Source organism: Eretmochelys imbricata, chromosome 27 (assembly GCF_965152235.1).
Source record: "Eretmochelys imbricata isolate rEreImb1 chromosome 27, rEreImb1.hap1, whole genome shotgun sequence".
Taxonomy (NCBI): Eukaryota; Metazoa; Chordata; order Testudines; family Cheloniidae; genus Eretmochelys; species Eretmochelys imbricata.
In genome coordinates this window covers 6,568,535-6,594,990 of record NC_135598.1, presented here as the reverse complement: position 1 = coordinate 6,594,990, position 26,456 = coordinate 6,568,535, and the positions used below count along the sequence as shown (strand labels likewise).

At 42.5% G+C, this 26,456-nt stretch overlaps 1 protein-coding gene across 1 annotated transcript in view; it reads left to right on the top strand.

Annotated features, from left to right (window-relative positions):
- The window catches only part of MARCHF10 (membrane associated ring-CH-type finger 10), a 162,842-nt gene that overhangs the window by 88,646 nt on the left and 47,740 nt on the right, over positions 1-26,456 (top strand). The window contains exons 3-4 of the mRNA XM_077806002.1: positions 17,151-17,286; positions 25,529-25,678. Coding sequence (XP_077662128.1) covers positions 17,151-17,286; positions 25,529-25,678 — 286 coding nt within the window. The remainder of the gene's footprint in view (positions 1-17,150; positions 17,287-25,528; positions 25,679-26,456) is intronic.

The following is a 26,456-nucleotide window of genomic DNA, read 5'->3' as shown; positions in this document are numbered from 1 at the left end:
ACATACAGTGCAACTCCCCCACCTTTTCTGCCCTTCCTGTCCTTCCTGAACAGCTTATATCCATCCATGACAGTACTCCAGTCATGTGAGTTATCCCACCAAGTCTCTGTTATTCCAATCACATCATAATTCCTTAACTGTGCCAGGATTTTCAGTTCTCCCTGCTTGTTTCCCAGGCTTCGTGCATTTGTATATAGGCACTTGAGGTAACCTGCTGATCACCCCTCTTTCTCAGTATGAGGCAGGAGCCCTCCCCTCTCACGCGCTCCTGCTCGTGCCTCCTCCCGGTATCCCACTTTCCCACTTATCTCAGGGCTTTGGTCTCCTTCCCCCAGTGAACCTAGTTTAAAGCCCTCCTCACTAGATTAGCCAGCCTGCTTGTGAAGATGCTTTTCCCTCTCTTTGTTAGGTGGAGCCCGTCTCTGCCTAGCACTCCTTCTTGGAACACCATCCCATGGTCAAAGAATCCAAAGCCTTCTCTCCGACACCACCTGCATAGCCATTCATTGACTTCCACGATTCGACGGTCTCTACCCAGGCCTTTTCCTTCCATGGGGAGGATGGACGAGAACACCACTTGCACCTCAAACTCCTTTATCCTTCTTCCTAGAGCCATGTAGTCCGCAGTGATCCGCTCAAGGTCATTCTTGGCAGTATCATTGGTGCCCACGTGGAGAAGCAGGAAGGGGTAGTGATCTGAGGGCTTGATGAGTCTCGGCAGTCTCTCTGTCACATCGCGAATCTTAGCTCCTGGCAAGCAGCAGACTTCTCGGTTATCCCAGTCGGGGCGGCAGATAGATGACTCAGTCCCCCTGAAGAGAGAGTCCCCGACCACCACCACCCGCCTCCTTCTCTTGGGAGCGGTGGTCGTGGAACCCCCAACCCTAGGACAGTGCATCCCATGCCTTCCAATCGGTGGAGTCTCCTTCTGCTCCCTTCCCTCAGACGTATCATCTGGTCCACTGTCCGCATTAGTACCTGTTGAGAGAACATGAAAACGGTTACTTACCTGTATCTGCCCTGCTGGTACATGGACGTTCCCCTTTTTTCTTCTGGAGGTCACATGATGCCAAATTTCTTCACCATCCTTCTGTCCCCGATGTGCAGCCTGCTCTGAATCTTCAGAACCTCGTGCCCGTAGAAGCCTATCCTGACATCCGTCTAGGAAATCTTCAGTTTCTCTTATGCAACGCAGGGTCGATACCAGTTGCTCCAGACCTTGAACCTTCTCTTCCAGTATGGAGACCAGCTTGCACTTTGTACAGACAAAGTCGCATCTGTCCTGTGGAAGAAAGACAAACATAGCACATCCAGCGCAGGTCACAACAGCTGAACACCCCCCATCCATATAACCTTCCTTCTACGAGCTTCCTCAGGAGTTGTAGTAATTACTCAGAGAATCCGGCAAGATGTAAGCCTCAGTTGGCTCTCCCCAGGTGAACTCCCAGGCAAACTCCTTTTGTTAGCTGCTCTGCTGTTCACTGCTCAGCTGGTTCGCAACTGACTGGCTTTTTATGCAGTCAGGCCCACTTAAGGCTCACCTGGAACAAAGCACACCCAGTTCTCGCCCTTTTCAAACAACCAATCAAGCACACAGCACACAGTCACACTGTCCTCACAACAAACACTCAGATACTCACCAACACAGCCTCCTTAATGCAGCCCTTAGCGTACCTCCTCTCAGGCAGATCCCAGGCAAACTCCTTTTGTTAGCTGCTCTGCTTTTCGTTGGTGCCCACATGCATAAGTAGGAAGGGGTAGTGGTCTGAGGGCTTGATGAATCTCAGCAGACTCTCAGTCACATCCTGAATTCTAGCTCAGGCAAGCAGCACACTTCTCGGGATTTCTGGTCCGGACTGTTGATAGATGACTCTGTCCCCCTTAGGAGGGACTCCCCAGCCACCACCACTCTTCTCCTCTTGGGAGTGGTGGTCGTGGAACCCCCATCTCTAGGACAATGCACCCCATGTCTTCCGGTCAGTGGGGTCTCCTTCTGATCCCTTCCCTCAGATGACTCTTCCAAGACATTATCAGCAGAAGTACATGTGCAGATAGCCTGAAAGCAGTTGCTTACCTCTATCTGCATTGGGAGTATATTGGTTGTCCTTCTTCTGGAGGACCCATGCTGCCAACTTTCTTCCTTGTTCTTCAGTCCCACCCTCCTCCACTGCCCTCTCTGATTCTTTGGCATGCTGTGCCCACAGTACCGAATCCTGACTTCTGTCTAGGAAGTCTACATTTTCTCTAATGCAATGCAGGGTTGTTACCTGGGTCTCTAGTCCTTTATCCTTTTCTTCCAGCAATGGAGGTCAGTGTCTCTGTGCTTTCTCACATTCAATCTCTTTTGTTGTCAACTCCAAGAGGAGAGTTTCAGAAATAGGTGCATTATACAGGAAGCTATAGTACTGTACCTTTCATTAGAGTAAGATCATTCTCAGAACTGATGCTTTTCATAGCAAATGTTCATTTGTTTTCCATAACACAGCTTAGTGGTACTGCTGTAATTCTGTCTGAGTCCCAAGCACCCAAGGAGGCCAAGTAGTATATTCTAGACACTAGCGGGGCAATCAAAATATAAATAAGCATCGCACTAAGGTCTACAGAAAGTCAACATCCCTTCCAGTGCTTTACCAGCCAGCAATCCAGAGCAGGGAAAAAAGCCCTTAAAAGCCTCAATAAGAAAACGTGATTAAGAGATGCATCTAAGACTTGCAAAGCTAATGAGGTAACCCCACTTGTTGATATGACTACATATTTAATTGGAAGAACAGGATCTATGTAGCCAGAAAGGTTGAACCCATCATACGAGAAAATGTATAAGTCAACAAGTTGGTCTTCAGTACACTTACTCAAGACATTACAAAGTAGACATGCTGTCCTCTGCATATTCAAGCTTTGGCAGGAAAGTTCTACAAGTGTTATCTCAGTAACACGTCATACCCCTGAGGTTTGCAATAAATGTGTTAGTTATTTAATTAGCACCGCTTCCTCTTTGGGAATGTCTGCATTGCCATGTAAGCTCAGGGTTAGTACAACTTAAGTTAGCAGACCCTGGGTTTGTTACCCTAGGGCTAGAGTGTCTACACTCATTTGTAACCCCAGGTTAGGAATTGTTGAACCCTGGGTCCCAACCTGGGGTGCCAGCATCTACACTGCATTATGTATGTCCAAGTCCCACCACTCATATCCCAGATTTCCTAATCCCTTCCCCCACCCCCACAAAAAATGTGGCCACACTAGCCCTTTTCTCTTGTTGCAGCATGGGAAAAGCTGACTGTCCACTAAACTTGATAGTCCGGAGAACAAAGAAAGTGAGCCCATGGGATTGTGGGATACTTTTGGTGGATTCTCAGAGCATGAGTCTGGAATGGCTGTATCTACACAACAAAACAATATGGCTTGGACCCTGGGTCCCGGCTTAATTTAGGCTCAGACCTTCCAACCTGCCATGGGGTCCTGGGACCAAACCCTGGGTTAGTGCAATTTGTGTGTAGATGGAAGGGGAGTTAGGCTTGGTCCTGAGTTCAAACCCTGGGCTTACACTGCAGCATAGACATATCCTTTAGGATCACTAAGCAATCACTGCTCAGAGCATCCCTTGCAAAGATTGCTGGACATGCAATGGTCTAGAAAAGAAAAAAAAATATTCTTACCTGTGAATTTATTGTCTTGGTCCTCACAATCCTGCAGTTTGACCCATTTAGGGAGGATTACATGTGAGGGATTATAGAACAATCAGTTAATTTTCTGAAGTTTATCAAAGGCACTTTTGCAAGTGTAATCTCAGTTTTACATGAATAAATACTGTTGCTATCTTAAAATTTAGTTCTGAAAACTATCAACTAGGGGTAGGGTTTCCAAAAGAGGGGACTCAAGCCCAGTGTCAGAGATCTGATCTGCCTCCAGGCTCCTAAAAGACAAAGGAAAACCCACTCTGAAGACTACTGGACATGAAATGTTTAAGAAGGGAAATAACCACTGAGAATGCTTTTTTCTTTCTGTGCTCTAAACAGATCTTGTCCTGTAGGAGGTCAGATATGGAAGGATTCTACCAAGGCAAAAGTGAGGATTAGAGAGTAAATCCCATATTCTCTTCTGGGGTTGATTCCATTCTTAAATCATGTCATTACATTCACATCCCAGTCACTCCCTGATACGTATGCTGTTGGTAAATGTAGAGATAAGCAGATACTATTATTCTGAGCTGGGGAGCATTCAGACTGTCCTGTTCTGTGAACAAAGTGCTCTGACTTTTGGACTCAGCTAGAGTTCAAACTTTGCAGTCAAGGCATGTTTTGTCTGGGTGTGCCTGACTCTTCCCCTTCCTTTTTTTTTTTAGGGTGACAATATGTTTCAGTAGTAACAGTGTTATGTTTAGGATACATATTTCTGGTGTGATTTGATCACACTGTTCACTCACCAAGGTCTATTCTACAGAGGTTGTTATACTGCCTTATCTCTGTATTATAGGAGCACTTTTCAGTAGTGCATTGAGCAAAATGGCCAATATTTGTCACATGTGGTTCATTCTTTTTCTCATCCTCTTGCCAGGAGGAGAATTGTGTGTGCAGCATAATGTTTTGATTTTATTTTTTTATGTCCATGCCACTGTGTGTTTATACAGGAGATGGCAAGGTCAAAGAAGCATGCCTTGCCCTTAGAGTGGAAGATGGTGAGGATTTGTGGTGGGCCTTAGTTACTGCTTTGTTCCAGTCTTGGTCTGGACCCTGAGAAAATGCTGTCTCCTGCAGTTAACTTTGAAAGTTACACTTTGTGCTTTTTCTGTTGTATGCATCTCCGGCTAATACTCCTACACTCTTTTCCTGAATTTGAGAGTCTCTAAGGGTATATCTACACTACAAAATTAGGTCGAATTTTATAAAAGTAGAAAGTGTTTTTATACAGTCGATTGTGTGTGTCCCCACACAAATGTTCTAAGTGCATTTAGTTGGCAGAGTGCATCCACAGTACCGAGGCAGCCGTCAACTTCCGGAGCGTTGCACTGTGGGTAGCTATCCCACAGTTCCGTCAGTCTCCACCTCCCATTTGAATTCTGGGTAGAAATCCCAGTGCCTGATGGGGGCAAAAACATTGTCGTGGGTGGTTCTGAGTACATATCATCAGCCCCCCCTCCCCCCACTTCCCTCTGTGAAAGCAACGTCAGACAATCGTTTTGCACCTTTTTTCATGGGTTACCCGTGCAGATGCCATACCACGGCAAGCATGGAGCCCGCTCAGCTCCATGTCACTGTATGTCTCCTGGGTGCTGGCAGACGCAGTACTGCATTGCTACACAGCAGCAGCTCATTGCTTTTTGGCAGCAGACAGTGCAGTATGACTGGTAGCCATTGTCGCCATACTCCTGAGTGCTCTTTTAGCCGACCTCGGTGAGGTCGGTCAGGGGCGCCTGGGCAGACATGGGAGTGACTCAGCCAGGTCATTTCCCTTTTTAAGTTTCATCTCATGGAGATTCAGTCCTGCTGGCAGTCGTACTGCACCATCTTCTGCTGAGCACCCAAGAGATGATGATGGCTAGCAGTCGTACTGCACCGTCTGCTACCAGCAAGATGTATAAAGATAGATGAAGTGGATCAAAAGAAGAAATAGACCAGATTTGTGTTGTATTCATTTGTATTCATTTTGTCCCCCCTCCTTCCCTCCCTCCTTGAATCAACGGCCTGCTAAACCCAGGGTTTTGAGTTCTATCCTTGAGTCGGCCATTCTGTTTCTTCTTGATGCAAAGCCACCCCCTTTGTTGATTTTAATTCCCTGTAAGCCAACCCTGTAAGCCATGTTTTCAGTCGCCCCCCCTCCGTCAGAGCAACGGCAGACAATCGTTTCGCGCCTTTTTTCAGCGCAGACGTCATAGCCCTGGGAACATGGAGCCCGCTCAGATCACCGCAGCAATTATGAGCACTATAAACACTGTGTGCATTATCCAGCAGGATATGCAGAACCATAACCTGCAAGAAAAGCGAAACCAGGCGAGGAGGAGGCGACTGCAGCGTGGTGACGAGAGTGATGAGGACATGGACATAGATGTCTCACAAAGTACAAGCCCCTGCAGTGTGCACATCATGGTGTCAAATGGGCAGGTTCATGGTGTGGAACGCTGATTCTGGGCCCGGGAAACAAGCACAGACTGGTGGGACCGCATAGTGTTGCAGGTCTGGAATGATTCCCAGTGGCTGCAAAACTTTCACATGCGTAAGGGCACTTTCATGGAACTTTGTGACTTGCTTTCCCCTGCCCTGAAGCGCAAGAATACCAAGATGAGAGCAGCCCTCACAGTTCACAAGAGAGTGGCAATAGTCCTGTGGAAGCTTGCAACGCCAGACAGCTACTGGTCAGTCGGGAATCAATTTGGAATGGGCAAATCTACTGTTGGGGTTGCTATGATGCAAGTAGCCAACACAATCACTGAGCTGCTGCTGTCAAGGGTAGTGACTCTGGGAAATGTGCAGGTCATAGTGGATGGCTTTGCTGCAATGGGATTCCCTAACTGTGGTGGGGCCATAGACAGAACCCATATCCCTATCTTGGCACCGGAGCACCAAGGCAGTGAGTACATAAACCGCAAGGGGTACTTTTCAGTGGTGCTGCAAGCACTGGTGGATCACAAGGGACGTTTCACCAACATCAACGTGGGATGGCCGGGAAAGGTGCATGATGCTCACAAAAGGGACTTACTTGCCAGACCAGAAAATAACCGTTGGGGATGTTGAAATGCCTATATGTATCCTTGGGGACCCAGCCTACCCCTTAATGCCATGGCTCATGAAGCTATACACAGGCAGCCTGGACAGTAGTCAGGAGCTGTTCAACTATAGGCTGAGCAAGTGCAGAATGGTGGTAGAATGTGTATTTGGGCATTTAAAAGCGCGCTGGCGTAGTTTACTGACTCGGTTAGACCTCAGCGAAACTAATATTCCCATTGTTATTACTGTTTGCTGTGCGCTCCACAATATCTGTGAGAGTAAGGGGGAGACGTTTATGGCAGGGTGGGAGGTTGAGGCAAATTGCCTGGCCACTGATTACGCGCAGCCAGACGCCAGGGCAGTTAGAAGAGCACAGGAGGGTGTGGTGCGCATCAGAGAAGCTTTGAAAACCAGTTTCAGGAATGGCCAGGCTACGGTGTGAAAGTTCTGTTTGTTTCTCCTTGATGGAACCCCCCCCCCCGGGGTTCACTCTACTTTCCTGTAAGCTAAGCACCCTTCCCTCCCCCCTTCGATCACCGCTTGTAGAGGCAATAAAGTCATTGTTGCTTCACATTCATGCATTCTTTATTTATTCATCACACAAATAGGGGGATAACTGCCAAGGTTGCCTGGAAGGGGTGGTGGAGGAGGGAAGGACAAGGCCACACAGCACTTTAAAAGTTTAAAACTTTAAAACTTATTGAATGCCGGCCTTTTGTTCCTCAGGCAATCCTCTAGGGTGGAGTGGCTGGGTGGCCGGAGGCCCCCCACATCGCGTTCTTGGGCATCTGGGTGAGGAGGCTATGGAACTTGGGGAGGAGGGCGGTTGGTTACACAGGGGCTGTTGCGGCGGTCTGTGGTCCTGCTGCCTTTTCTGCAGCTCAACCATGCGCTGGAGCTATGAGTTTGATCCTCCAGCAGCCTGAGCATTGACTCTTGCCTTCTTTCAGCAAGCTGACGCCACCTACCATCTTCAGCCTGCCACCTCTCCTCACGGTCATATTGTGTTTTCCTGCACTCTGAGATTGTCTGCCTCCACATATTTTGCTGTGCTCTGTCAGTGTGGGAGGACAGCATGAGGTCAGAGAACATTTCATCGCAAGTGCGTTTTTTTCGTTTTCTAATCTTCGCTAGCCTCTGGGAAGGAGAAACATATGCAGCTGGTGGAAGAAAAAAAAGGGAGAGTGGTAGTTAAAAAGACATTTTATAGAACAATGGGTACACTTTCTCACGGTAAACCTTGCTGTTAACATTACATAGCACATGTTTTCATTACAAAGTCGCATTTTGCCTCTTATTGAGGGTATGCTGCTTTGGTGAGAGAGATCACTCACGCAGGGCCGGGCAACAGAATTCGGCTTGCAGGCAGGAATGGTAAGCCACGGTCTTTTGGCTTCTTTAACCTTCATAACATGTGGGAATGGTTTCAAACAGCAGCGCCCTTGTCAACGTTCCTCCCCCACTCTGAACTCTAGGGTACAGATGTGGGGACCTGCATGAAAACCTCCTAAGCTTACTTTTACCAGCTTAGGTTAAAACTTCCCCAAGGTACAAATTAATTTTACACTTTGCCCTTGGAATTTCCACTGCCACCACCAAACTTTAACTGGGTTTACTGGGAAATGTAGTTTGGACACGTCTTTCCCCCCCAAATCCTCCCAACCCTTGCACCCCACTTCCTGGGGAAGGTTTGGTAAAAATCCTCTCCAATTTGCAAAGGTGACCACAGACCCAAACCCTTGGATCTGAGAACAATGAAAAAGCATTCAGTTTTCTTACAAGAAGACTTTTAATAGAAGTAAAAGAATCACCTCTGTAAAATCAGGATGGTAGATACCTTACAGGGTAATTAGATTCAAAACATAGAGAATCCCTCTAGACAAAACCTTAAGTTACAAAAAAGACACACAGACAGGAATAGTCATTCTATTCAGTACTCTTCTTTTCTCAGGCATTTAAAGAAATCATAATCTAACACATACCTAGCTAGATTACTTACTAAAAGTTCTAAGACTCCATTCCTGTTCTATCCCCGGCAAAAGCAGCATACAGACAGACACAGACCCTTTGTTTCTCTCCCTCCTCCCAGTTTTTGAAAGTATCTTGTCTCCTCATTGGTCATTTTGGTCAAGTGCCAGCGAGGTTACCTTTAGCTTCTTAACCCTTTACAGGTGAGAGGATTTTTCCTCTGGCCAGGAGGGATTTTAAAGGGGTTTACCCTTCCCTTTATATTTATGACAGCCCTCATTTCCCATACGAAGTAGCTGTTGGGTTGGCGGTTTAAAATGGGCTGGCAATTTAAAAGGAGGGGCTGCGGTTTCTGGGTTAACGTGCAGCAGAAACCCAACTAACCCCCCCCACACACACACTCCTCCCCCCAATTCTCTGGGATGATGGATTCACTCCTCCCCCCACCGTGTGGCTAACAGCGGGGAAGATTTCTGTTCAGCCACAGTCAAACAGCCCAGCAGGAATGGGCACCTCTGAATGTCCGCTTACTAAAACCACCCTATTTCAACCAGGTAACCATGAATGATATCACTCTCCTGAGGGTAACTCAGAGAGTTAAAGAATGGATGTTGTTTGAATGCCAGCAAATACCGGGACCATACGCTGCAATGCTTTGTTCTGCAATGATTCCCGACTATGTGCTACTGGCCTGGCGTGGTAAAGTCTCCTACCATGGAGGACGGAATAAGGCTGCCCTCCCCAGAAACCTTTTGCAAAGGCTTTGGGAGTACATCCAGGAGAGCGTTATGGAGATGTCCCTGGAGGATTTCCGCTCCATCCCCAGACACGTTAACAGACTTTTCCAGTAGCTGTACTGGCCGCGAATGCCAGGGCAAATTAATCATTAAACATGCTTGCTTTTAAACCATGTATAATATTTACAAAGGTACACTCAGCAGAGGTCCCTTCTCCACCTTCAGGGTCCGGGAGCCCGCCTTGGGTGGGTTCGGGGGGTACTGGCTCCAGGTCCAGGTGAGAAACAGATCCTGGCTGTTGTGGAAACCGGTTTCTCCGCTTCCTTGCTGTAAGCTATCTACAACCTCCTCCTCCTCATCATCTTCCTTGCCCCCAAAACCCGCTTCCGTGTTGCCTCCCACTCCTTGGACGGAGTCAAAGCACAGGGTTGGGATAGTGGTGGCTGCACCCCGTAGAATGGCAGGCAGCTCATCATAGAAGCAGCATGTCTGGGGCTCTGAACCGGAGTGGCCGTTTGCCTCTCTGATTTTTTGGTAGGGTTGCCTGAGCTCCTTAATTTTCACGTGGCACTGCTGCGAGTTCCTGTTATAGCCTCTGTCCTTCATGCCATTGGAGATTTTTTTCAAATATTTTGGCATTCCGTGTTCTCGAACAGAGTTCTGCCTGCACGGATTCGTCTCCCCATACAGCGATCAGATCCCATACCTCCCGTTCAGTCCATGCTGGAGCTCTTCGGCGATTCTGGGACTGCATGGTTTCCTGTGCTGATGGGCTCTGCATGGTGACCTGTGCAGGTGAGCTCGCCATGCTGGCCAAACAGGAAATGAGATTCAAAAGTTCGTGGGCCTTTTCCTGTCTACCTGGCCAGTGCATCTGAGTTGAGAGCGCTGTCCAGAGCGGTCACAACTGAGCACTCTGGAATAGTTCCCGGAGGCCAATACTGTCTAATTGCGTCCACAGTACCACAAATTCGACCCGGCAAGGCCGATTTCAGCGCTAATCCCCTCGTCGGGGGTGGAGTAAAGAAATCGATTTTAAGAGCCCTTTAAGTCAAAAAAAAGGGCTTCATCGTGTTGACGGGTGCAGGGTTAAATCGAGGTAATGCTGCTAAATTCGACCTCAACTCCTAGTGTAGACCAGGGCAAAGAGTGGGAATCAATTATAATTTGAATTTTTCAACTCAAGACTATTATTTACTTAAGACTGACAATGAGGAGGGGAAATTGTTATAACTATGCTTCAGAGGGTTCCCAGGTAGGATGATGTTCTTTGATTCAGATGAGAGAACAAGTAAGGCAATGCATCTGTGTTTAGTAGTCAGAATAAGGTGCATGAAGCTAACTATGGGTATGGTATTTATTCATGTAAAACTGAGCTTATACTTGCAAAAGTGTCTTTATAAACTTTAGAAAATTAACTGATTGTTCTATTATTCCTCACATGTAGTCCTCCCTATTGGTTGAACACTGAGCATCTGTGTGAGTTATGTGCCTTTAGAAATACTTTCATAGCTCAGTTCCCATTGAAGACACAGAATGTATTCAAACTGATTTCTGTTGTTCTAGTTGCATGCTGCAATCTACAGACAATGGATATTTAGTCTCAAGTCACTAGATTTAATCAAAAAAGAGAAAGGAAGTCAAAATCCTCAAATAAAATGTGAGAATTATTCTCAGAAGGGCACTAATCTTGATAAAGACTATTTTGAGTCAATGATAATAACTTGTTTTGGTTAGATCAGATTTTATTTGAAAAATCTCATTTCTTTTAGTTAAACATTCAAATTTCCCCCTTTTATTTTGTAGAATTGTACTAAACAGAGTGCAGTCTATGAGGGAACTGCAGGGAATTACATTGTATTGAGTGAACTTAATAATCGTGAAAGTGAGGGAACTGGACTTAGTATGGGCTAACTGTATGCAGGCTTCCCTGCACTGCTCAGTCCAAGTACTACATTACCATTTGTTGAGCAGGGACTGCCAGCCTAGTCAGATTTCACAGTGGTTTTATGATCTGGATAAATGGAAACTGGGCAGAGACTCTCAAACTCATTTTCACTTACAATTTAAGGGAGAGTATGAACTGGTGTGGAGTGAATTTCACGAGGTTCCAAGGTTCATTTCAGATAAGCCATAAGACCTTTGTATTTTTTTGAACATATCAGAATCTTTTGAGGCAACAAAAGATTGGCTGGTGCAGATTTCAGTTATTATATTAGATATTTCCATTATGTTTATGCAGCTGTTCATTGTGTAAATATCTGAAATCAAAGTTTATACCACAGATTTTTTTATTTGTGGGACATTGAACAGTTTGGCGATTATTCAGTAGTTTTCATTATTTAATACACAGTTCCATGAGAAAAATTCATGTGTAAAAATTCATGTGTAGAGTTTTTCTCTAGTACTGAACTAATTCACCAGCATGCAAATGAACAAAGCTGTCTACTGATTTATCTTCTCTACAGTATGTGTAGTTGTTGTTTTTTTTAACTTCTTATATACCGTATTTGTCAATGCATTTATTATGCTGCTTTGAAAGTGAAATAAGCCCGTTTTATACATTGGTTTTATCCAAAGTTTATAATAATATCCATCTCCTGCAAGCTGAATCAAAGTTAATACATTTTATTTCAGACCTTAGTACAGACTATGTTCATGCTCTCGCTTGTTCTTGTTTGCCTCCTTTTCTGTCTCCCATGTTTGTTTCCATGAAATCATATATTTCATATCTCTATCTTTATAATCTACATATCTGATGAAACAGTGGGAAGGTGATAGAGAATAATTATTCAGGAGAATAATTGGCTAATTTGTATTGGAATATAAGAATCAACTGCGATTTAGGGTTTTATTTACAGACAGCTTCCTTTATATTTGGTTTTATTTGCTGCTGAAATTTTAAAACCTTCACCTAAACAGAGCACTAAAACTAAAATAAATCTCTTCAGGAGACAGATTGTTTTTTGGTGTCCTAGTACTAGATTTTTGAAAATTGTGTTTATGCTTTTCACCCCAGATTGAAAGCCCAGTGGAATTAAAATAGTGAAACTAAGTATGTTAAAATAGACAATGAGATTAGAAGAATATACACACTTTATGGTCTCAGTTTGTATAAACATACAAAAAGTAAAAGTAAAACATACATCAAAGTAAAAGAAAGGAAATTACAGTATTTGTGAGAAAATAATCAAAGTCACTTCAAAGCTGAATATTGTGTCTTTTTTAATGTTGTAATTATGCATGCAAAACAATTATTTGTGTTCATTAGCTGAAGTTTACAGATTGAGCTAGTTACTGAGCATAAATATTATTTTTTAAACTACTGGATAAAAGCTAACTTTTATCCAACTTCTTCCTCCCTGTAATGTTCCAAACTTGCACCCTGTGCTAAAATAATTGGGACTGAACTTCTTTGACCATTCAAACAGAGTGTAATGCTTGTTACATTGTAACAGCACTTCTGTTTTGAAAGCAGCCTCCCCAAAAACATGTGACCTCCCACATAAACACATTTATCAGTAAGCAGTACTTAACAGTGAGATTTTCCTAGGATGCCTAAGTCTAAAAGCGATAGGGAAGACTCAGAACTTAGCCTGGCAGTGACCCATTTAAGTGCATATCTCAACACCATGATTCAGCACTGCACCCTATAATTACCTACACAAGGAGGAGATACCTGTTACTAAAGACCTCTTTAACACAGAAGATAAAGACACAAAAATATCCAGTGGCAGGAAGTAGAAGCTAAAACAATTCCAACTTGAAGTAAGGTGCAAATGTTTAATGGTGAGGATAATTAACCATTGGAGCAGCTTGCTAACAATATGGTAAATGCTCCATCACTCTAAGTCTATAAATCAAGGTTGGATGTCTTTCTAAAAGATCCACTGTCATTTACCATCATTTATTGGTCTCAACGCAGGAATCAATGTATGAACATCTAAGGCCCTGGCATAGGGCATGCCTCCCCTGTAGCACCTTCTGCTGAGTTAGTACAGAGCTGCACATACTCCCTGTCTCAGTTTCCCTTCTTAGGAAGCCAGTAATTCCACTTCAGGCACTCTTGAGATTTGATTCAATAGTACCCTTCTTAGGACTTGTTTATTACAAAACCTCCTACAAAAGGGGCCATAACAAAAAGTCACAAATAAACAAAATGTACTTCTGGTTTTTTTGGGTTCCTCTGAAACCTGCCTTCTATGTTCTGTCCTACTCAGCATTCTCTCTGTCTTTAAGTCTCTCTTTATGGCGGGCACTCCAGCTTTCCTCCTGGAGCTGGATTGCAATTTCTCTCTCTCAGCTGGCCCCACTTAGGCGTCACATTCAGAGGCCTGGCAGCCTTCTGCTGGTGTCTGGTCCCTGCTAACTCAAGGACCCTACAGGAATCTTCTTATTTCTTTCAGTGTCTGCAGGCATCTACCCTGTGAAGAAGGAGGAAGCAGCACTTATGGTGGTCCCCTTCTCTCAACTCATCCTCAACTGGCTGGGAAATAGGGGAGTTTTGCCCCACCTCTCTGTAAGGCTCCTGGCCCCAGGCCCTTAAAGAAACAGTAGCAGTGTTTCCTCCCAAACCCTACTTGCTCCCGGCATCTCCTAGATTATATCTGTAATTGGAACTTTCAACTCTTTCCAGTTATACTGGGTGGACTGACCAGTAGGCATTATTGCCCTTAAGGGGCAGACTGCCCAGGCAAAGGCCTACATTATACATAAGCTTGTCAGGTTTTGATTTAAGGTGATAGATGTCAGTAAATGTTGATTTCAGCTGACACTGAAATTGACAAAAAAAAGTATTGATTGGTAACAGGGGGTGGGAGTGCAGCCACCCTTGTGCCTGCAGGGATTGAGGGTCACCAGCCCTGTAGCAGTGCAGGGAGCCCTCTACAGCTCCGCTGTTTCAGACCCATGCCCTCACTCTCATGGCAGTGGAGTGGCAGAGGGTGTCCTACAGATTTAGGCCTAACTAAGGGTAAAACATTGCCATTTGAAAAAGAACTCGTCATTATTTCAAGGGGGACTTCCAAGGGCTAGATTTGTAACTCTCCAAAAGTATATCACATTTTCTTTTACTAACATGTGAGAAAAATCATTTGTATGGACAATATGCAGAGAGGGTCATACCAACATGTGTAACCATTCACACTCACTTATTAATGGCAACTAATGTTAAAAAAAAAACCCTTTATTAAAGTAAAATTCAGATCAGACTCTCTAAAAATAAAGAAAATAGGGGTTGAACATAGTGGTCCAGTGGACTCAGCGTCAAGAGACATGGAGTGAAATCCTGGTCCCCTTGAAGTGAATGGGAAGACTCCCATTCACTTCAGTGGGGTCAGGGTTTCACCCCTGGGTTCTATTCCTAGCTCTGCCACCGGTCTGCTTGATAATAACATTATCCTACTTAGTGGAATGCTTTGAAATCTATGGATGAAATGTGCTGTATAACAAATTAGTAGTAGTGTTATTAATTTATGTGCTGTGGTTCCATATTATGCTATCTGCCAATAAATGTGATCAGTAGATTGAATCTAAACATCTCTTCTTGAAATATGATTTTTTTGAGGATGAAGTGGAAAATACAAATAATGAAGTCTTTATTAATAAAACTGGCCTGATCCAATAAACAGAAGAGAGATACCAAGATGGAAATTTTGTGGAATCAGAAAACGTAGTAGTTTCTCCAAGAATCCCAAATCTTCATAATAAAATGATCTTACTAATTTTTTTATTGAAGTAATATCTTAATAAAGTGAAGTCTTCAAGATGTGTCATATCAGAAATTCTTACCTGAATACCAAAAACTGTCACTGATTTGGATGACAAAATATGTTCTGCTTCCTATTGACTTATTTCTGTAACACTAACAAACAGTGCAGCATCTTCAATGTGTAGCTGTGGTACAATTTAATGAAATAATCTTCATGAAGTGAGCTGTAGCTCACGAAAGCTCATGCTCAAATAAATTGGTTAGTCTCTAAGGTGCCACAAGTACTCCATTTCTTTTTATTAAAATATTCAGTTTACCGCAGAAAACTGAAAGAATTATAATCAGAGTGGAGTGTGCTTGACAGAAGCAGTATAGAGAGAAACCTTAAGGAAAAAAAATGCACTTGAGGAAGAATTAACAATAAAACTGATGAATATCTAGTGGTCTGTGAATATCTAATATTTATCACTCGTGATTCTATCACATTACTTCCTGAGCTGTTTTTCTATAATTATTAACAAGAACCTCTACTAATAATCTGCTCTTTTATTTAGAAAATTAGGTGTTTATGCCCCTGCATGGAAAAGTGGAGTCTCTCTTTTACATCTATCTTTCTTTTTAGCATTTATATAGGAGGTTCAAATAGATTTCTGTAATGACCCTTTCTGTACAATCATATGATAGAGAGATTATGTATATGCATAATTTTCTGGCATACAGACATACAATCCTTCCAGTGTATATATTTCTCTGCATGTATAAATGAAGGCCCAAATTCTCCACACCCCATCCAAATGATTGTGCTTCATGTCTCTGCAAAGGGATGGGGGAAGAACTCTCCCCACCCCTTCAGGGTCTGGAGTGACAATGCAGTTGCTTATGATCAGCATTAGGTCATCAGACACACTTCGAGAATATTATATTTAAACACCACCAAACAAAACAAAAAAAACCTTGTTGTTTGGTTCCATTGCTATCAGTTTGTAACCAGTAATTCAAAGCTACCTAAAATCTTTACTTGATATCAAATAGGGACTGCCATCAGCAAAAGCTATGAACAGGACTAATAGAAGCCTCCAGAGCATATTTTTCAAGAAGTCAGAGCAAGTTTTCCCTTCAGTGTGAGGAATTGTTGGGACAACAATGCTAATGGGGAAAGCCCGGTGTTCCAGTTTGGGCACTGTACTCAAATGAGAATTTAGGAGAACAGACACCTATTTTTATACTTAATCTCTCCTAAGCAATTTAAATAGAAATCTAGATGATCTACAATCATACCCAATAGTAAATGGATGTATGTAGCACTGGAAAATTATGACACCATAGCCACAAAGATCATGCCTCTCCTGTAGAGCACAGGCGGCATAAGTGTCTTGTGGAGTAGGAACATACAAAGTGTTTTGGAATTGAATAGCAGCAGTTTAGCTTGGGTGATTGCATTGTGATCTCCTTTATGGTGTTAACATGTAAATGATCATTGGTTTAAACTAGACCTGACAGTTAACCACTCTAGTAAAATTAATGGGAGACATTCACTCACACATCTGTTAGGATCATTGTTTTGCTTTCTGATTATAGATTTAGGGCGAAATTCTGCTCTCAGTTCTATTGCTGTAACTCCATTGACTTCAGTTGAGTTACTGCAGAATTATATGGGTGTAAGCAAGAGCAGAATTTAGTTTTTAATGTCTGAAGATGCTGATTTGCATAGTGAAAGTTCCTGCCCATTTGAGAGAGTTTTCATTTTAATCCAAGCATAGCTATTGAATTTTCTGGAAATACCTATTTTGGTATATACTTTGTATTGCTCTTAGATTTCTGTTCCCCCAGCTTTGTGGGGCTGTGAATATAAATGGATAAGGGAAGGAAGGATCTTGCTAAAAATGGATAGTGTATGCCTTTTGTTCCTGGCTAGTGCTAGAAATTTTGCTGGTATATTGCTTATCTTTGAGCACAAAACTTCTCACCTTTTTTCACTCACGCAGAGAGTAGAAGTTAGTTGTTCAGTCACTGATATTTTTCTTTTTACTCTTCTAGACTTCTGCAGATGAGGGTTCTGGGTCTGCCATCAAGTCTTCTGCAAACAGATCTGACTCAAAATTTCCTGCTATAGAAAAAACATCAAGCAAGCAAAAGCAAAAACCTCCCATGAGCTCCAGCAAAGTAACTCCAGGTGAGCTAAAGGGTGCATAAAATGGAACTAGTTACCACAGTATTAAGAATTAGCAAGTATGTAGAAGATTCCTTGTGGATTCAGAGTCATTATGGTACTGCCGTGCAAACTCATGGGCCTAATTCTCATTTACACTTAAGTCACTTTACACCATTCTGATAAGGTACAGTGACCTTAAAATGAGTAGAAATGAAATTTACACCTGCTTTAAGGCCACTTTCCAACACCAGAGTAGAGTAAAGTGACTTAAGTGTAAATGAGAATTAGGCCCATGAGACAATAAACAATCTCACTGAATTAACTAAAATAATTTTAAAATGGTTTAGTTCCCTTTTAGAACAACAGGGATTCATTTTGGAATAGCAATAAAAAGCACTTCAGGGCATGTCTGTATGTTCTGCAGTCTCGCTTATTTGGCCTTTGAACTCATGTTCACACTGAATAAGTCTTATAATCACCTGAGTTCTTTGGGGCCCTGGGAGAGTTTTTGATTGACTTCAATAGGACTTTAGTGGGAGCAGAATCAAACTAACATCTGGAACCCAGGGGTGAGAGTGTTAAAATATCAACTGAAAATGTGGGATGTGTGTTTAAAACCTAAAACAGATTATCAGAATTAAGGGCAGCTTTTCTATCATAAATAAAGTTAATTTAAAATCAAAACAACAAAAAAAGCTTCATAATTCTAAATAGCTGCTGTTAATCCCAAAAAGTGTATGAATAAATTCTCAGAAAATGGTATACGTTTAGCCAGAATTAACTAATCAACCTGTTGCTTTAAAGAAGTCAGTTAGTATGCATGCCACCCAGTTACCTGTTAAAATGGTATTCCATTTGTGAAAAATGCTTTAAATATTTATACTGTAAAAGTTATCCGCTAAATATAATAGAAAGTGCCTTTCCTTTGATACAGGGAGATTGTGGAAACATAGCTATGTCTCCAGAGGCCAACAAAACAAAATAGGCTCCCAAAGACCCAATCAGAGACAACAGTTGTGTGGGAATGATTTCTTACTATCCATGCATGTCCATGTCATTATATAGAGAGTCTGCAAAGACAGAAGGCTATTTCAGTATGTTTATAAAAGGATTAATTACATCAGGACTATCCATGTGGCCAAAGTTAAAGATCCCTTAGTGTTTACATTATAAATCACTCCCAGATATTTGAGATAAATATATCAGATGCTCTGGGCTGAGATGGTATATAAGTTTGTTTTGTTCTGTTTTTAAACTAAATTTGGGGTGGGAGAGGGGAAGAATCAAGTTGATCATTTTAAACCTAGTTTAAAATTAAAATTTAGCTCTTTTATTGCATTTTGGCATCCCACTAATTAAAAATAATTTATCAAAATGAAAATTTTGCCGGTAATGAAGGCCTAGATATGCTCTCATTTGCCCTGGTGTGAATCTGTATTAGTTCTGCTGCCATCAGAGTAATTTCAGATTTATGGTGGAATTTAGAGAAGAATTTGGGCCTTGGGCATTTTGTGGGAAAAGTGTAATCAAAACAAATGAAGGCCCTAATCTTGCAACTAACTCTGTCTATGTCTAACTAACTAACTCGAAACCTATGTCCATGCAGGGCTTCGCTGAAAGCAACAGAGCAGCACAGGATTCTGCCATGCAGAATCAGTTGCAGGATTAGACATATCTTTTCATTTCAAAATGTGGATTCCTGAGCATATAAGAAGGGAAAATAGAATGTTTACCATATTATACGAGTACCTCTTCCCCGAATCTTTTTTAATGTATTTATCCTCACAGCACTCCTGTGAGGTATGAATTATTCCCATTTTACTGATGGGAGACTGAAGCATAGAGAGACAGAGTGGTTTGCCTGTGGTCACAAAGGAAGTCTGTGGTAGAGCAGAAGATTGAACCCAGCTCTCCTGAGTCCCAGGCTAGCGCCCTAATTACTGGATCATCCTTACTCTCCCGAACTTGTAACTGATACATTTCCATGTCCTTTGTGAACATGGGCAATGTGCTGTGTCTGGGAGCAATTATAGAGCACCAGCTCTTTATCTTCTTTGATGCTGTGAATAGAACTTTGGAAATAGCACTTTCACTAACTCCAAGAGCTAGCAATTTTCAGTGACATACTAAATGCTTTGGTTTGAAGTGGAGAACTGATGAGTTTGTCAGATACTCTTGATGAACACCCTATGTTCTCAGCCAGAACTATTAAGACTAAAGAGGTCTCTGACCCAAAAAGGTCTCTGTGGACCAGATTCCCATTTACACTAATGTCTCACTGCTACATATGGCAATGTAAAGGGACATTGAAATAGATGAAACTATAATTTACTGCCACTTTAAGACCCATTTACACTGACCAAGTAGCATAAAGGAGCCTTAGTGTATATGAGAATCCAGTCCTGTGTGTAGATTTGGATGCTTTCTCGAGATGGTTCACTGAAGTTAAAAATGAGATACTCATTTATATCAGGGCCTTATTCTAATACATATCAATCAGACCAAAAAGGTGTAAGAAAAACTAAGTACCTGGGAAAATGGTGCAAGGACAGGGTAGGCCCATTACTCAATGGCGGGTGGGGGTGGGGGGGGAGACAATAACAGAAAACAGGGAAATGGCTGCTTCCAGGGCGCAGCGTGGTCTGCGGTGCCAGAACAGGCAGGAAGCCTGCCTTAGCACCCCCACTGCGCCGCTGACTAGGGGCTGCCGAAGGAAAGCCTGCACCCCAATCCCCTGCCCCAGCCCTGAGCCCCCACCCAAAACCCGGAACCCCTTCCTGCACTCCAAACCCTTCATCCCCCGCCCCACCCCAGAGCCTGCACCCCCAGCCCAGACCCCCTCATGTACCCCAACCTCCTGCCCCAGCCCAGAGTCCCCCCAAATCTGGAGCCCCTTCCTGCACCCCAAACCCTTCATCCCCACCCCAGAACTTCCTCTCACATCCTGAACCCCTCATTTCCAGCCCCACCCTGCAGCCCTCACCCACGCATCCCAACCCTCTGCCCCAGCCCTGAGTCACTCCCATACCCTAAACCCCTCATCCACAGCTTCATTAGGTTGTGGGCATCAACAATTTTCTTCAGCTGGGGTTTCCAGAAAAAAAAAGTTTGAAAACCACTGATCTAGAAGATAATAAAAGTGATAAGTAACAGTCAGCATGGATTTGTCAGGAACAAATCGTGTCATACCGACCAGATGGCTTGCTACCCTGTCAAAGAAAGCTTTGTGGATAGGGGGGAAGCAGTAGATGTGGTATATATTGATTTTAGTAAGCTTTTGATACTGTCTCACGTGACCTTCTAATAAACAAACTAGGGAAATCCAACCTAGATGGAGCTACTAGTGGTTCACAGTCATGCTGGAAGGGTATAACGAGTGGGGGCCACACAGGGATCAGTTCTGGGTCTGGTTCTGTTCTTCAATATCTTCATCAATGGTTTAGAGAACAGTAGAGAGAGTACACTTATAAAGTTTGCAGATGATACCAAGCTGGGAGGGGTTGCAAGTGCTTTGGAGGATAGAATTAAAATTCAAAATGATCTGGACAAGCTAGACAAATGGTCTGAAGTAAATAGGATGAAGTTTAGTAAGGACAAATGCAAAGTACTCCATTTAGGAAAGAACAATCGGTTGCACATATACAAAATGGGAAATGACTGCCTAGGAAGGAGAACTGCGGAAACGGGTCTGGGGGGGTCATAGTGGACCATAAACTAAATGAGTCAACAGTGTAACAGTGTTGCAAAAAAAGCAAACATCCTTCTGGGATGTATTAGCAGGAGTGAAGTAATTCTTCCACTCTACTCTGCGTTGATTAGGCCTCAACTGGAGTATTGTGTCCAGTTCTGGGTGGCACTTTCAGAAAAGAGGTGAACAAATTGGAGAAAGTCCAGAGAAGAGCAACAAAAATGATTAAAGGTCTTGAAAACAAGGCCTATGAGGGAAGATTAAAAATAAAAAAAAAAGGGATTTGTTTAGTCTGGAAAGAGAAGTCTGAGAGGAGACATGATAACAGTTTTCAAATACATAAAAGGTTGTTACAAGGAGGGAGAGAGAAAAATTGTTCTTAACCTCAGAGGATGGGACAAGAAGCGATGGGCTTAAATTGCAGCAAGGGAGGTTTAGGTTGGACATTAGAAAAAACTTCCTAACTGTCAGGGTGGTTAAGCACTAGAATAAATTGCCTAAGGGGGTTGTGGAATCTCCATCACTGGAGATTTTTAAGAGCAGGTTAGACAAACACCTGTCATAGAATCATAGAATCATAGAATATCAGGGTTGGAAGGGACCCCTGAAGGTCATCTAGTCCAACCCCCTGCTCGAAGCAGGACCAATTCCCAGTTAAATCATCCCAGCCAGGGCTTTGTCAAGCCTGACCTTAAAAACTTCCAAGGAAGGAGATTCCACCACCTCCCTAGGCAACGCATTCCAGTGTTTCACCACCCTCTTAGTGAAAAAGTTTTTCCTAATATCCAATCTAAACCTCCCCCACTGCAACTTGAGGCCATTACTCCTCGTTCTGTCATCTGCTACCATTGAGAACAGTCTAGAGCCATCCTCTTTGGAACCCCCTTTCAGGTAGTTGAAAGCAGCTATCAAATCCCCCCTCATTCTTCTCTTCAGGAATGGTCTGGATAATACTTAGTCCTGCCATGAGTGCAGGGGACTGGACAAGATGACCTCTCAAGGTCCCTTCCAGTCCTATGATTCTATGTACTGTCGGTCTTCCTGTCTGTCCTGCTTTTTTTCCTTCCCATGGTTTGAGGAGGGTGTAGGATGAGAGGATTCTAGGGACCGGCTAGCAAAGCAAGTTCCTGACCACTCTTTTGTATTGGTACAAGGCATTCACAATGTTTGCATTTTACTGTGTGGCCTGTGCCGTGGTTTGTGGGGTACATCATATCCTATCCACACCATGGCAATATTCTTGGTGTTGTTTTATGTCACTCTATTCTTCTATAGAGGTGCACCTAAGTTTGTGGCTTCCTCTGCCTGTGTAATGAGTCAAGTGGGGCTATGTACCAAAGATTCCCACATTCACATGGCACTAATATTGGAGTTCGTTGTATGATGTCTGTGTATCACTTACCAGTTTCTCATGGACAACTATTTCCAGGACTGGTTGTGATTATAGGTCATGTTTTAAATCACTTTTAAATGCTTGTTAGGTCAAGCTATAATTTGAATTTGGCTCCTAACCAAGCTCCTGTTCACACACATTGGGTATGTGTGCATAGCAGCTGGGATATGCGATTTCCAGAGCTGGTAGTCATACATGTGCTAGCTGTGCTCAAACAAACATGTTATGCAGGGGTATGTGCTCAGGTGTCTAGCGTGAGCCACCACAGGTGCTGCTGCGGCCGAACTGTTGTTTCACTGTCTTCACTCTCACCTGGCCTTGGGTAGCTCACGTGTTGTAACCAGAGTTTACTAACTCAAGCTAGCTGTTGCAGTAAAGATGAGTGTGTTTATAATGGGCTCATTTTACAGTGAATTTTTGTTACAGATGTATAGTCTACCCCCATCCTGTATGGTATTATGATTACCTGGAACCTCCTTTCCCTTTTCCTCTGTGCTACTGACAGCATGGTGCTGGGGAGGATACAGCAAAAGCAGTATGCAGTGATTTCAACCTGCCTGTTTGCTTTTTTGCTTTCACTGAAATTCATCAGATTTCTTAATTCCTTATCTGCTATGTTACATAACACAGTAACTGGCAAAACCAGAATGCAAGAGGTTCTTTCAGTATTATTTTAACATAAACTTTTTTGTATGAATGTGAACATACAGAGGATTCTATTGCAGAGTGCCCAGGAGCGTTGTCACAAGCAGCAGGCCTTCCCCAAAGTTGGAAATCAATTCAGCTTCACATTGGAACTGGAGCAAATTAAAAAGCTCAATAAATGTTTACATTACTCTCTCACTTATTAGACATTAAAGTTCCTAACACTGAAAATCCCACCTCTTGTGTTCTAAAATAAAAAGATATTTGTGGTAAATAATTAAGCCTTAATTAAGAGTTCCTCTGCATATATGAAACCATAAACATCTCCAGCATACTCAGCAAGGTGAACAGTATGAGCCCTTTAATTTTAGTTATACTCAGAGGCAATATCAGTCATGTCTATTATGCTACCAATCTGTTTTTCCAAATTGAAAAGAAATAGATGATGTCTATTAATTATCTTTTGGACCTAATCTTCGCACTTTCTGGCACTGCAGCTACTGGGAAAAGTAGCATTTAGTAAGAGGGGCAGAAGGTTTCTATATATTTGTTTATTGTCTGAACCAAAAATCTTCCTTCCTTCCCCTTGAACTGTCCTTTTATATTAGTGGCTCAATATCACCTCTTGATCCCAACCCAAAGTATATCAGCTCTCCCTTCTTGGTGCCTATCGCAGCCAACAAGGTTCTTGACACTCACTGAAACATTTAATTCCTCTTCTTTCCAAGGCCAAGTGAAAAGCAGAGCCCTATCCTACTCACAGCTGGAAACAAGTTGCTAAGTGAACTACCAGTGCCAGAACTCCTAGGAATGCCTTATTAATTGAAAATACAGATTTTTTTTTGTTTACTTTGGAGACATGTCCTCCCCTCCTGCATAGAAACACACAGAAGGGGAACACTTGCATGAAGAGAGCTACAGCCCCTGTGTCCATGAAGATGTAACCTATCATTCTGTTACCTACATGGGATCTATATGAAGAGCAGGACTATAGGCTGCCAAATACATAGAGGCCAAAGATCCATAGGATAGGGCCTGACACTTCAGATGCTGGGTAGGCATCCTGCTCCCCATCTCTTGATAGGTAGCATCTCTTGGCTCCTCTGGCAGCTGCACTTTAGACTCCTTGAAAGGGGTCACAGAGCATCTGGGAGGAGGTAATGTTAGTCTTGGCATTAATTAATATATGGTTCACATCCACTAGTTTGTACAGGGAAAATGCTGAATGGAACAGCTGTTCCTTACCCCTCTCTTCTGCCTGGCCCCACTACCTTTTTGGCACAGTGCTGAAGTCAGTATCTTTATCTGGATTGGGATTGTGAATGCTCTCTAAAGTTTGGAGGTGTTCAAATGAAGATTTTTTTGTTTCAGGTCCATCTCTATATATGACACTTTCAGACTAGAGATGCTTATCTTTGGCCTTTATCTTTCAGATGAGGGTAAATCCAACTTTACAAAATGTATAAAAAATTAAAAATAGCGACAGCTCAATCTGTTTAGGATCTAGCTAATTTTAAACTGGAAGTCTCTTTATCGAATTTCCTAATGCTTTTCTGGCAAATCCTGTTAACAATCTCCCTGGGCAGAAAGCTCATTTAGGGCCAGATTTTCAGAGAGATCAGTACCCACAATCAGCTGGATTTTCAGAAGAGTTGCGTTCATGTTTCCAACTATAAGTGGATAGATTTTTGAAAGAGCTCAGCACATTAGGTGTGCATTGGGCAATGAGCTCTTTTGAGAATATGGTCCTTGTTTAGGTGCATAAATGGCAGCTGAGCTTTGAAAATCTGGACCCCATTGCACATGTTGAGCAGTTGAAGGACTGACTGAGATTTTGAAAATCTGAACCTTACTTTCTATGCTAGGTGAATCCTTAGTTTGTCTTTGGAAAAAAACAGTTACCCTATGGATATGGAGGTTGACCACCAAACTGGATAGTTGGTCAGTATGTAATGGAGTGGGACTAGCCACCAAACCTCCTAATAGATAGAACTTCAGCTGTGATTCATTACTGGAGAAGATAGGTCTTTGCTTCAGCTTTCGAAGATTTATGGAAATTCCCACTGCTTTGAACATATTCATTTAATTAGAGCTGTTCAGAAAAGTTATTTTCCTTGAAAAAAAGTTTGAAATTTAAAAATAGAGTTGTTTGAAAAAATTCTAATGTTTCTTTATGGCTTTCTTAATGAAAAGAGATTGGTATTCTACATTGTGAAGCTAAATGTGAGTTTGGATAACCCGCCAAATCTCTGTTCACTGAATATGACTCTGTATATCAAAAGCTATTATACACATTTTGCAGGAATAAATTGTCTGGCATTTTTTCTTTGAAATACAAATTTTTCTTTCTATTTTCAATTGAGTATAAATGACAAAAGATTTGCCAAAAGAGAAATCAGTGCCAATATAGTTTCTTGCTCTGCAGAGGCAGACCTTGTAGGGACTTATCTTCTAGGTCTTTTATGAAGAAATATTTTAATGGAAGCTCTTTCCCTAAAAATATAATAAAATTACTGAAAAGGTTTTATACTTAACAGCTGCCCAGAAGCAGTCATTATTAAGGAGGAAGAGAATGAGCCATGGAGGATTGTTGGGAAGCCCAGACACACAGAATATGAGAAAATTGGAAGAAAGAGACAGACAGACCTTGTTGCTGCAGGCAAAGGCACAAGTTACCAGCGCATCTGGTGAGAAAAATCTCCTTTACAACTATTTTGGTCTGTAGAAATGTAGAACAGTCTGTTTCTAGGCTGCTGAACTCTTACAGATCCATTTATCATTTATACCATGGTGTCCCAACTCCAGTACCCTAGAGAGGCCTTAAACTGTCATTTACATTCACTTTAAGGTCCATTTAAACTACCAATATAAAAGGGGCCTTAGTGTAAATGAGAACAAAGCCTTAATTAACTGATATTCTCATTTGAGATATAGATTATATCTATATAGATATAACCATAGAGGAGACATAAAAGGAATTCACTAAATAAAGAAGTAGTCTTAATAAATGTATAGCTTTAGAAAAATGTATCTATCCTCTAAATTCCATTCAGCCTATTATCTAAATAAATGGCTGATCCACTTGATTGAAGAAGCTATTAAAAATTCTTAAAATAACTTAAATATACTGACTAAAATAAGCATCACATATTACTGCATTTTATTTTTCAATGTTTGATAACTTTTGTATAAGATAAATACCTCTGAAATTCTAATCTAACACATGGCTATACACAACTTCATATAGGTTGCCATTAGGTTGCCATTAACTGGATATTCCGTTGCAGTAAAGCCGTAGACAGGGTCACACAATCAAGGATTAAAAAGGGACCTACACTAAGGCAGGAGCAACTGTACCTAGACTGTTCCCAACAGGTGTTTGGTCAACATGTTCCAGAAAACCTCCAGTGATTGGAAGCCTGTTTCAGAGTTTAAACTACACTTACGGTTAGAAAGCTTTTCCTA